At 39.6% G+C, this 13,457-nt stretch overlaps 1 protein-coding gene across 3 annotated transcripts in view; it reads right to left on the reverse strand.

Annotated features, from left to right (window-relative positions):
• Positions 1-2,665: 2,665 nt before the first annotated feature.
• Positions 2,666-13,457, reverse strand: part of LOC105518811 (thiamine transporter 2) — a 29,480-nt gene continuing 18,688 nt past the window's right edge. For 2 of the 3 annotated variants that reach the window (XM_011951947.1, XM_011951946.1), the window contains 2 exons: positions 5,619-5,760; positions 4,269-5,022 (listed from right to left, as the gene is read on the reverse strand). In XM_011951947.1, coding sequence (XP_011807337.1) covers positions 4,846-5,022; positions 5,619-5,760 — 319 coding nt within the window. In that variant the 3' untranslated portion in view covers positions 4,269-4,845. Of the gene's footprint in view, positions 5,023-5,618; positions 5,761-13,457 lie in introns of all 3 variants that reach the window. The other variant, XM_011951944.1, reaches the window with a different exon arrangement.

The following is a 13,457-nucleotide window of genomic DNA, read 5'->3' on the forward strand; positions in this document are numbered from 1 at the left end:
GGCTGGTCTCGAACTCCTGACCTCAAGTGATCTGTCTGCCTCGGCCTCCCAAAGTGCTGGGATTACAGGCGTAAGCCACTGTGCCTGGTCTTGGGCACTGTATTTCTATTACTATTTCATTGTAATATATAATGAAATAATTATGCAACTCACCATAATGTAGAACTGGTGGGAGCCCTGAGCTTGTTTTCCTGCAACTAAATGGTGCCATCTGGGAGTGATAGGAGACAGTGACAGACATCAGATGATTCTCATAAGGAGCATGCAACCTAGATCTCTAGCACGCACTGCTCGCAGTAGGGTTCCCACTCCTATGAGAATCTAATGCCTCCGCTGATCTGACAGGAGGCAGAGCTCAAGTGGTAATGTGAGCGATGGGGAGCAGCTGTAAATACAGATGAAGCTTTGCTCACTCACCTGCCACTCACCTCCTGCTGTGCGGCCCAGTTCCCAACAGGCCACCGACCAGTACCAGTCCATGGACCGGGGAAATAGGGACCCTGCTCTGGATTTTATCTTTCATGAGTGGGTACAATACTCTCCTGTGTTGAGTATAGAGCAGGGTGGTATCATAGAAAGACCACAGTGGTCAGACATACCTGAATTCAAATTGCACCTTCACTATTTCCTGCGTGCTTGACTTTGAACCAGTTTCATATGCCTATGAGCCTCTTTCCTGACTGAGGAATCACAGTTGGGATTGATCATCAAATGACACCCCAAAGTGGCTGGTACTTATATGAGGGGTCGTTACTTAAAAAATTTCTTTTCATTCATGAGATACCAAATAAAAAATTTTAATTTTATTTTTCAGTATCAGGTCTACTTTTATTATTAATTTTTTGAGATGGAGTCTCACTATGTTGCTCAGGGTGGTCTTGAACTCCTGAGCTCAAGTGATCCTCCCACCTTAGCCTCCCAAAGTGCTGGGATTTCAGGCATAAGCCATGGTGCCCAACCAGGCCTACTTATTTTTTTCTTCTGTTGTTTGTCCCTTTTAATTATAAATGCACATTTAGTAATTCATTCACATTACCAAAAATATAAAACCATCATAATGGTTGCATAGCATATCTCCAGCTCCTTATTCTTCAATGCAAATTTATTTCTGAAGAGGTTAAATGATTTTTTGTAAAAGTAGTATTTTAATTTACTGGTGGGTTATTCATTTGGTGCAAGCATCAAATGCCATGAGAATGTGAGGTCTCCCTCCCATTTCCCATTACTCCACAACGGGCAATCATTGGTATGAATTTCATTTGTTTATTTCTTTGTTTGATTGTTGGTTCGTTCGTTCTAGACAGGGTCTCACTCTGTCACCCAGGCTGGAGTGCAGTGGCGCGATCTCAACTCACTGCAACCTCCACCTCCAGGCTCAAGCGATCCTCCTTTCTCATCCTCCTCAAGTAGCTGGGAGTACAGGTGCAAGCCACCATGCCCAGCTAATTTTTGTATTTTTTGTAGAGACAGGGTTTTACCATGTTGCCCAGACTGGTCTCGAATTCCTGAACTCAAGCAATCCACCTGCCTCAGCCTCCCAAAGTGCTAGGATTACAGGCATGAGCCACCGTGCCTGGCCTCATTTGTCTTTTTAGAAAAGTTATATGCATATGTAAGCCAATACAGATGTTTTTCCCCTTTTTGTACAAATGCTGAGTTGCTGCATTCATTATTACTTTGGTGCTTGACTTTTTTCCACTTGATAATAGAGCTCTCAGAGTTCTGTGTCACTAAAGATCTTCCTCATTTTTTAGCAGTTAATTTTGTTATAGGTGAATATGTGAATGAATCATAATGCATTTTTTTGTCCCCTTTGAGTCTCACTCTGTCGCTCAGGCTGGAGTGCAGTGGCACAATCTCAACTCACTGCAACCTCTGCCTCCCGGGTTTAAGTGATTCTTATGCTTCAGCCACCGAGTAACTGGGATTACAGGCATGCACCACACTCGGCTAATTTTGTTGGTTTTAGTACATACAGGGTTTCACCATGTTTCCCAGGCTTGCCTACAATTCCTGGCCTCATGTGATCTGTCCGCCTCAGCCTCCCAAAATGTTGGGATTACAGGCGTGAACCACTGCACCTGGCCTCCTTTCCAATTTTTGACTTCTGATTTTTCTTGTTTGTCTAATTGTGATGCCTAACACCTCCAGTATAATACGTTAAAAAAGAAGGATAATGGACTGAGTGTGAGGTGGCTCACGCCTGTAATCCCAACACTTTGGGAGGCTGAGACAGGCAGATGACCTGAGACCAGGAGTTCGAGACCAGCCTGACCAACATGGTGAAACCCAATCTCTACTAAACATACAAAAATTAGCTGGGCAGGGTGGCGGGCGCCTATAATCCCAGCTACTCAGGAGGCTGAGGCAGGAGAATTGCTTGAACCCGGGAGGCAGAGGTTGCAGTGAGCTGAGATTGTATCATTGCACCCCAGCCTGGGTGACAGAGCAAGATTCTATCAAAAAAAAGAAGAATAGCAGCCATTCCTTCCTTGCCTTCAATGTAAGTAGGAAAGTTACTCGTTTTCTCCACTAAGTGAGTGCATTGGTTCTTGGGCTGGATCTTAGTCCAGTGAATGAATTTGGGGATTTGGAGAGAAGTGTACTTGAGAAACATATTAGTCCATTATCACATTGCTATGAAGAAAAACCTGAGACTAGGTAATTTGTAAGAAAAGGCGTTTAATTGGCTCACGGGCTATATAGGAAGCGTGGCAGCATCTGCTTCTGGGAGTCCTCAGGGAGCTTTTACTCATGGCAGAAGGCAAAGTGGGAGCAGGCATCTTCACATGGCCAAAGCAGGAGAAAGAGAGAGCGAGAGGTGCTACCCACTTTTAAACAACCAGATCTTGCGATAACTCGCTGTCATGAGAACAGCACTGAGGGGATGGTGCTAAACCATTCACGAAGGATTCACTCCCATGATCCAGTCGTCTCCCAGCTGGCCCCACCTCTAACACTGGGGATTACACTTCAACATGAGATTTGGTGGGGACACAGATCCAAACCATATCAAAATGCAATTAAAGATTTTTTTGGTTTGTTTTAGAGACAGGGTCTTGCTAGGTTGGCCAAGATGGTCTCATACTCCGTCCCTCAAATTATCCTCTCACCTCAGCCTCCCAAATTGCTGGGATGACAGATGTGAGCCACAGCTGCCAGCCCTAATATAAATCTTGACTCAGCATTCTTTATTCTCACTGTCAGACTGCTCAATGCATCCCTCCTTGAAGTTTCGAAAAAAGGTATGTTCAGATAATTTTCAGCAGAATTCATCAAAAAAATGTTTAAAACTCTTTAAAATTTTGACACATTTTATGTAGCACAATTGCTGCCATTTAAAAATTAGGTGTTTTGGTCGGCATGATGGTTCACACCTGTAATCTCAGCTCTTTGGGAGGCCGAGGCAGGCAGATCACCTGAAGTCAAGAATTTGAGACCAGCCTGGCCAATATGGTGAAACCCCATCTCTACTAAAAATATAAAAATTAACCAGGCATGGTGGTGCGCACCCATAGTCCCACCTACTCAGGAGGCTGAGGCAGGAGAATGGCTTGAACCCAGGAGGCGGAGTTTGCAGTGAGCCAAGATCACGCCACTGCATTCCAGGCTGGGTGAGAGAGCGAGACTCCGTCTCAAAACAAACAAACAAACAAACAAAAAACAGGTGTTTCATTCCACTCCCTCCATCAGTGTTTTCTTATTTCTAATACTTCTAGAAACCTTTAAGTTTTCCTATTTTAGACAGACATCACACAGGTGCTGTTTTGTGGGAGAGGGGGATGAGAGTCTTACTCTGTTGCCCAGGCTGGAGTGCAGTGGTGCAATTATAGCTCACTGCGGCCTCTGACTCCTGTGCTCAACCCATCCTCCCCCCATGGCCTCCCAAGTAGCTGAGACTACAGGCACACACCATGCTGCCCAGCTAATTTTTTAATTTTTTAGTAGAGTCAGGTCTCACTGTGTTGCCCCGGCTGGTCTTGAACCTCTGGCCTCAAGCAAAACTCCCACCTTGGCCTCCTAAATTGCTGGGATTACAGGAGTGAGCCACCGCACCTGGCCCATAGATGCATTAACACCTCTATATGGTGGTGGAGAGAAGACTCTCTGCCTCTCCCGGCCACTGGGAAATGACCTGAGTGTCATTCTGCAAATACATAAGAGGATCTGGAGCTATTCTTGAGGTAGACTTTCAACAGCAAAACTCAGAGCACAACATGGAAAATAATCATAAAAAATTAAATAATAATACTATCAAATCATGACTTGTGCATAATGCTGTTATCAGAGTTGAAGACAAGCCATTAGAAATGGGATAAACCTTGTAATTCTCTTGGAGAACTGTAACTTAAACAGAAATACACTTATTAGAAGAAGAAAGAAAATGGCTCGTGTGACAAAAAGGTCCCATGTGTTGACTTCTTTGGTAAGATCAAACAAGTATTTAAGCCAAGCAATAGGGTCCGTCCAGTTAGTATTTCTCCCCACAGATGGTGAATACCAACTCCAGGATGGCTGGAGTTTTCTCATGGTTTGGTTCCACACCATCTGCGTGTCCTTACAAGCGAGAAAAACCAGAATTTTCCAGCTGCTACTAGTCACAGGGGGGTCCCCAATATGGGTTGCTTAATTATGACGATGGGTTCTGTCAATTGCATCCAGTAAAATTGAGCAGATAGAGAACTCGTCTACAACTGAGGTTTTGTTGTGGTTTTGAAAGGTCCATTGGAATCCCGATTTGCAAAAAGCATGTCAAGTTATGGCAAAACATATGCCACCCATCTCAAAATCCTTCCTTATTATTGCATAGCTTTGAAAGCCACTGCTGCAGTTGTTGCAATGAGGTTAGAGTTTTGTTGACATGATGACATTACTCTCTTCCTCTGGGTGAGACATATCTGGATTCTCGCTTGGAGCAGGGCTCTGTACATCCTTCTGGGATTTGGTTGAGTAGATAATATACATGCTTCTCATTAGGAAAATTCCAGCAATTACTGCAAAATAGCTCCCATAAACTAAAAACTGGAGAAAAACAAATAATTAGCCACATATAAAATATGACCATCTATGTCAATGATAATACAACATAATACTGTTGGTTTGCTTGGATTATGGGGTAACTGAGACCCAGGTTTTTAATGTGGGTCATTTAGGTTGAACAATACTCTCCTATCAAGTAAGAAATCAAGATCAAGTAAGAAGATGTAAGCAATACAGTGACTAAGAGTCTTGGCTTCAGAGCAGGTTGCTTGGGTTAAAATCATAGCTACTATCACCAATAGTAAAAAACAAAGCAAAACAAAAAAAAAAACACTAACACTTATTGATTTGTCTCTATGTCTTTGTTTGGAGGCTGGTTACATTCAATGTTACATTCAATGTCTCCAAGAATAAATTTAAGCACTGAGGTTACTTCTTACCTGCATTATCCAGGTAAATGTTGTCCTAGTTGCAATTATTTCTCAAAACGTACTTGGTGTGTTACAATATGATAATTAAGGAGTTGTATATTTTAAAATTTGCTTAACCAAGGAACTCAAGAAATTTAAATATTGCTTGTTGCAAGGTTGAGAAACCTTTGAGGTTACCTAGTTGAAAACAGAAGTATTACAGCTTACCTGAACGCTGATTGGCAAGTTGAGCCCTCTCTGATCTACTACAATCACAGTTATGATGGTCTGAATCACCAAGGCAATAAAGGTGTTGATTCCAAATACCAGGGCATAGCGTTCCACACTCAGATTAACTGCAATCTGAAATCTATCATTAAACATAAATAAGCATTTTAACCATAACATGGGTGGAAGTCTTCAAAAGATAGAAATTAGTGCCCACAGGGGTACCTGTGTCACCCACCTCCAGCTCCAGGTAGTCCAGCAAAGAGAAAGAGAGAGACTGTCTTGGAGAAAGTAAGAGAAAATAACAAGCGTCTCTGTCTGGTAATCCAGAAAATTCTTCTGGATCTTATCCAAGATCACCAAAGCAGTATCTCTAAGAGTCTGCTAGAACCACAGTGTTACTGGGCTTGGGGTGCTCCCTAATGTAGACAAAGTTTAGATCATAACACCCAAAACCTTCTGAATATCTAGAAAGCCTTCCCAAGGAGGACAGGTACAAAAAAGCCCAGAGAGCAAAGACTACAATAAATACAACTCTTCAATACCCTGACACTGATGGACATCCATAAGCATCAAGATCATCCAGGAAACATGTTCTCACTAAACAAACTAAATAAGGCACCAGGGACCAATCCTGGAGAAACCGATATATGACCTTTCAGATACAGAATTCAAAATAGCTGTGTTAAGAAAACTCAAAGAAATTCAAGATAAAACAAACAAGGAATTCAGAGTTCTGTCAGATAAACTGAATAAAGAGATTGAAATAATTAAAAAGAAGCAGAAATGCTGGGGTTGAAAAATGCAATTGACATACTGAAGAATGCATCAGAATCTCATACCAGCAGAACTGATCAAGCAGAAGAAATAATTAGCAAGCTTGAAGACAAGCTATTTAAAAATACAGTCAGGAGACAACAGAAAAAAGAAGAATGAGGCACACCTACAATATCTAGAAAATAGCCTCAAAAGGGAAAATCTAAGTTATTGGCCTTAAAGAGGAGGTAAAGAAACAGATGAGGTAGAAAGTTAATTCAAAGGGATAATATCAGAGAACTTCCCAAAACTAGAGAAAGATACCAATATCCGAGGACAAGGTTACAGACCACCAAGCAAATTTAACCCAAAGAAGACTACTTAAATGTATTTAATAATCAAACTCCTAAAGGTTAAGGATAAAGAAAGGATTCTAGGCTGGGCATTGTGGCTCACACCTGTAATCCTAGCACTTTGGGAGGCCAAGGCAGGTGGATCACAAGGTCAAGAGATCAAGACCATCTTGGCCAACATGGTGAAACCCTGTCACTACTAAAAATACAAAAATTAGCCAGGCGTAATCTCAGCTACTCAGAAGGCTGAGGCAGGAGAATCGCTTGAACCCAGGAGGTGGAGGTTGCAGTGAGCCAGGATTGCAGAGCGAGACTCCTTCTCAAAAAAAAAAAAGGATTTTAAAAGGAGCAAGAGAAAGGAAATAAATAACATACAATAGAGCCCCCATGTCTGGCAGCACACTTTTCAGTCTTAGAAAAGACTTAGAACCAGGGAGTGGCATGACATAAAGTGCTGAAGGCAAAAAACCTTTACCCTAGAATGGTATATCCAGTGAAAATATCAAACCTGAAGGAGAAATAAAGACCATCCCAAACAAATAGAAGCTGAGGGATTTCATCAACACCAGACCTGTCCTACAAGAAATGCTAAAGGGAGTACTTCTATCTCTAAGAAAAGGATGTTCATGAGCAATAAGAAAACATGTAAAGGCACAAAACTCACTTGTGATAATAAGCACATAGAACAACACAGAATATTATCACACTGCAACGGGTGTATAAACTACTCTTGTAAGTAGAAAGACTAAAAGATGAACTAATCAAAAATAGTAACTACAAATTTTCAAGACAGTACAATAAGATATAAAGAGAAACAACAAAAAGTTAAAAAGCAGGAGGACAAAGTTATACTGCAGAGTTTTTATTAGTTTTCTTTTTGTTTGTTTGTTTATGCAAATAGTCTTAAGTTGTTACCAGCTTAAAATCATGGGTTATAAGATAGTATTTGCAAGCCTCATGGTAATCTCAAATTGAAAAACATACAATGGATACCCAAAAAGTAAAAAAGAAATTAAATTATATCACCAGAGAAAATCACCTTCACTAAAAGGAAGAAAGAAAAGGAAAAAGGCCACAAAACCGGAAAAGAAATAACAAAATAACAGGAGTAAGTCCTTACGTATCAGTCTAAACTCTTCAAAAGAGAGTGGTTGAATGGATTTTTAGAAAAACCCAATGATCTGTTGCCTACAAGAAATACATTTTACCTATAAAGACATACATAGACTGAAAATGGAGTGATGGACAAAGGTATACCATGCCAATGGAAACAAACAAAAAAACAGGATTTATAGCTATTCTCTCTCTATAGCAGAGAGAATAGATTTCAAGACAGAAACTAGAGACAAAGGTCATTATACAATGATAAAAGGGTCAATTCAGCAAGAGGATATAAAAATTGTAAATATATATGCACCCAACACTGGAGCACCCATATATAAAGCAAATATTAGAGCTAGAAAGAGATAAGAGAATGCAATACAATAATAGCTAGAGACTTTAAAACCCCACTTTCAGCACTAGATAGATTTTCCAGACAGAAAATCAATAAAGAAACATCAGACTTAATCTGTACTATAGAAAAAATGGACCTAATAGATATTTACAGAACTTTTCATTGGCCACAGAATACATACTGTTCTCAGCATATGGATCATTGTCAAGGATAAACCATGTTAGGTCACAAAACAACTCTTAAAACATATTCAAAAATTTGAAATAATTAATATCAAACATTGTCTCTGACCACAATAGAATAAAACTAGAAATCAACAAGAGGGATTTTGGAAACTATAGAAACACATGGAAATTAAACAATATGCCCCTGAATGACCAGTCGGTCAATGAAGAAATTGAGAGAAATTGAAAAATTTCTTAAAACAAATGATAATGGAAACACAACATGCCAAAACCTACAGGACACAGTGAAAACAGTACCAAGAGGGAAGTTTATAGTTACAAGTGCCTACATAAAAAAAGAAGAGAGGCTGGGTGTGGTGGCCCATGTGTGTAATTCCAGCATTCTGCAAGGCTGAGGCAGATGAATCACTTGAGCTCCAGAGTTCTAGACCAGCCTGATCAATATGGTGAAACCCTGTCTCCATCAAAAATACAAAAAATTAGCCAGGTGTGGTGGTGCACGTTTGTGGTCCCAGCTTCTCAGGAGTCTGAGGCAGGAGGATTACTTGAGCCCACAAGGCAGAGGTTGCAGTGAGTAGAGATGATCATGCCAGTGTACTCCAGCCTGGGCAACACAGTAAGACCCTGTCTCTTAAAAAAAAAAAAAAAGAAGAAGAAGAAGAAGAAGAGACACCTCAAATAAATAACCTAATGATGCATCTTAAAGAACTAGAAAAGCAAGAGTAAACCTAACCCAAAATTAGTAGAAGAAAAGAAATAATAAACATCAGAGCAGAAAGAAATGAAATTGAAATGAAGAAAACAATACAAAAGGTCAATTAAACAAAAAGTTGGGTTTTAGAAAAGATAAAATTGACAAACCTTTAGCCAGACTCAGAAAAAGAGAGAAGGCCCAATTAAATAAAACTAGAGATGTAAAAGGAGACATTAAAACCAATACTGCAGAAATTCAACGAATCATCAGTGGCTACTGTGATCAAGTATATGCCAATAAATTGGAAAATCTAGAAGAAATGGATAAATTCCTAGATACAAACTACCTACCCAGATTGAACCATGAAGAAATCCAAAACCTGAGCAGACCAATAACAAGTAATGAGATTGAAGACATAATAAAAAGCCTCCCACTAAAGAAAAACCCAGGACTCAATGGCTTCACTTCTGAATTCTATAAAAGAACTAATTCCAATCCTATCCAAATTATTCTAAGAAACAGAGGAGGGAATACTTCCAAACTCATTCTACCAGGCCAGTATTACCCTAACAGCAAAACCAGACAAAGGCACATTAAAAAACAAAAAACAACTACAGGCCAATCTCTGATGAATATCAATACAAAAATTCTCAACAAAATACTAGCAAACTGAATTAAACAATACATTAGAAAGATAATCTATCATGACTAAGTGGGATTTATCCCAGGGATGCAAGCATCATTTAACATATGCAAATCAATCAATGTGATAAGTCCCATCAACAGAATGAAGGACAAAAACTATGATCATTCAATTGATGCTAAATAAAGCATGTGATACAATTCAGCATCCCTTCCTGATAAACGCCCTTAAAAAATTGGGTATAGAAGGAACATACTCAACATAATAAAAGCCATATATGACAGACATACAGCTAGTATCAGACTGAATGGGAAAAAACTGACAAGGATGCCTACTTTTACCACCACTATTCAACATAGCACTGGAAGTCCTATCTAGAGCAATCAGACAAGAGAAAGAAATAAAGGGCATCCACATTGGAAAGGATCAAGTCAAATTATCCTTGCTTGCAGATGATATGATCTTACATTTAGGAAAACTTAGATTCTTACCAAGAAACTATTAGAGCTGATAAATAAGTTCAGTATATTTGCAGGACATAAAATCAACATACAAAACTCCATAACATTTCTATATGCAAACAGAGAACAATCTGAAAAAGAAATCAAAAAAGTAATCCTATTTACAATAGCTACAGATAAAATAAAATACCTCAGAATTAACTAAAGAAGTGAACTATATCTTTGCAATGAAAACTATAAAACACTGATACAAGAAATTGAAGAGGACACACACACACAAAATGGAATGATATTCCATATTTGTGGACTGGGGGAATCAGTATTGTTAAAACGCCCATACTATCCAAAGCAATCTACAGATTCAATGCAATCCCTATAAAAATGCCAAGGATATTCTTCACAGAAATAGAAAAAACAATTCTAAAATTTATGTGAAACCACAGAAGACCCAGAATAGTCAGAGCTATCCTAAGCAAAACGAAACAAAATGAAACAACAACAACAACAACAAAAAACTGGAGGAATCACATTACCTGACTTTGAACTATACTATAGAGCTATAGTAACCAAAACAGCGTAGTTCTGACATAAAAGCAGACATGTAGACCAATGGAACAGAAGAGTGAACCCAGAAACCCAATAGTGAACCCACACACCTACAGTAAACTCACTTTCAACAAAGATGCCAGGAACATACATTGGGGAAAAGACAGTCTCTTCAATATATGGTGCCGGGAAAACTGAATATCCATATGCAGAAGAATGAATGGAAGTAAACCCCTATTTCTCACCATATACAAAATCAAGTCAAAATGGATTAATGACTTAAATCTAAGACCTCAAATTATGAAACAACTACAAGAAAACAAATTATGGAACAACTACAAGAAAACATTGGGGAAATTCTCTGGGACATTGGAGTGGGCAAAGATTTCTTGAGTACCCCACAAACACAGGCAACCAAAGCAAAAATGGACAAATGGGATCACATCAAGTTAAAAAGTTCTTGCACAGCCAAGGAAAGAGGCAACCCACAGAATGGAAAAACAAATCTGCAAACTATCCACGAGATAAGGGGTTAAAAACCAGACTATAGAAGGAGTTCAAACAACTCTATAGGGAAAAAAAGTCTAATAATCAGATGAAAAATGGGCAAAAATCTGAATAGACGTTTCTTTAAAGACATGCAAATGGCAAACAGATATATGAAAAGGTGCTCGACATCATTGATCAGAGAAATGGAAATCAAAACTACAATGAGATATTATCTCACTTCAATTAGAATTATCCAAAAGACAAGCAATAAATGCTGATGAGAATGTGCAACCTCTGCCTCCCAGGTTCAAGTGATTCTCCTGCCTCAGCCTCCCTATTAGCAGGGATTACAGGTGCTCACCACCATGCCCAGCTAATTTTTGTATTTTTAGTAGATATGGGGTTTAACCATATTGGCCAGGCTGGTCTCGAACTCCTGACCTCAGGTGATCCACCTGCTTTGGCCTCCCAAAGTGCTGGGATTACAGATGTGAACCATTGTGCCCAGCCATGAATATTTCTTTTTTAATGCAAAGAAATGATATAATCCTACTTTAACAAAATCCTCACATGAAAAAAAAAAAAAAAAAGCAACCTAAGATGCATGATTCTGATTAAACTAAGACATTTCCATGAAGAAAATAAACATACCAACTAATTTTTTTTTCCTTTGATGATTTTTTTCCCAGAGTGCTCATATTTCTGTGTGGTAAATTGTTTATAAAACATTTTTTTCACAAATTAAAACCAAAACTCGATGAAGCTGTTGTCTCTACTTCTTTCATGCAATTTGAAATTTAAATGTTTCTCATCTCTTTTGGTTAATAGCAAAGCATATTTTCTGCAGTCAGCTTTAGCTGTACTTTTATATGAAACCAAATGGTTTTTTAATCATTTTCTTAAAGAGATCTCTGAGAAAAAGTAGAAGCAAAAATGATAGGAAACTCTAAATCCCAGAAATCATTTTTAGAAAATGATTAAGAACTAGACCTGGCAAGGTGGGTCACACCTGTAATCCTACCATTTTGGGAAGCTGAGGCCAGAGGATTACTTGAGCCCGGGGGTTCGAGACCAGCCTGGGGAACATAGCGACACTCTGTCTCTACAAAAATGAAAATTAAAAATTTAGCCAGGCCTGGTAGTGTGCACCAGTGGTTTCAGCTACTCAGGAGGCTGAGTTGGGAGGACTGCTTGAGCCCAGGAGATCAAGGTTGTGGTGTGTTATGTCTGCACTACTGCACTCCTACCCGGGTGTGACCCTGTCTCAAAAAGAAAGAAAGAAAAGAAAAACTACTTGGTTCCATATATGACTGCAGCTAAAAGTTTCTTGTTATCTGTGTATCTATCTTTTTTAGTCTCCAACTTTTTAATAACTTTCCTGAGAATCTTTTGTGTCACAAAAGTATGTGCCTAGAATTTCTTAAGCGACCAAATGAAAGTAGGAATGAAATCTAAACCTAACCATTTAAAAGCAGATCACATCACACCTTATGTGGAAAGTTGCTGGAAATAAATCAAAACCTGACAATGGAGCTAGATGTAGTGGCTCGCACCTGTAATTTCAGCACTTTGGGAGGCCAAGGTAGGTGGATCGCTAGAGCCCAGGAGTTTGAGACCAGCCTGAGCAACATGGTGAAACCCCATCTTTACAAAATGTGAAAAATTAGCTAGGTATGGTGCCACATGCTTGTCGTCCCAACTACTCAGGAGGTTGAGGTTGGAGACTCACCTGAGCCTGGGAAGTCAAGGCTGCATTGAACCGTGATCATAACCCCACCACTACACTCCAGCCTGGGCAAGAGAGCCAGACCATCTCTCAAACAAAACAGAACAAAAAGAAAATCCTGACAATGTATCATTGCTTTTGGTTTATAAACCTACAGAGTTTTTTCCCTTGATGACTAAAGGTATATTGTAGCAATATTCAGAGAGCAAATAATTAAATGAAAAGTTGGCTTAGTTGTGTCTAATTTAATATAAACTAGTCAACATTTATTTTTTTAATTTTTTTTTGAGACAGAGTCTCGCTCTGTCGCCCAGGCTGGAGTGCAGTGGCTGGATCTCAGCTCACTGCAAGCTCCGCCTCCCGGGTTTATGTTATTCTCCTGCCTCAGCCTCCCGAGTAGCTGGGACTACAGGCGCCCGCCACCTCGCCCGGCTAGGTTTTTGTATATTTTAGTAGAGACGGGGTTTCACCGTGTTAGCCAGGATGGTCTCGATCTCCTGACCTCGTGATCCGCCCGTCTCGGCCTCCCA

This window comes from Colobus angolensis, unplaced genomic scaffold (assembly GCF_000951035.1).
Source record: "Colobus angolensis palliatus isolate OR3802 unplaced genomic scaffold, Cang.pa_1.0 Scaffold33, whole genome shotgun sequence".
Lineage (NCBI taxonomy): Eukaryota > Metazoa > Chordata > Mammalia > Primates > Cercopithecidae > Colobus > Colobus angolensis.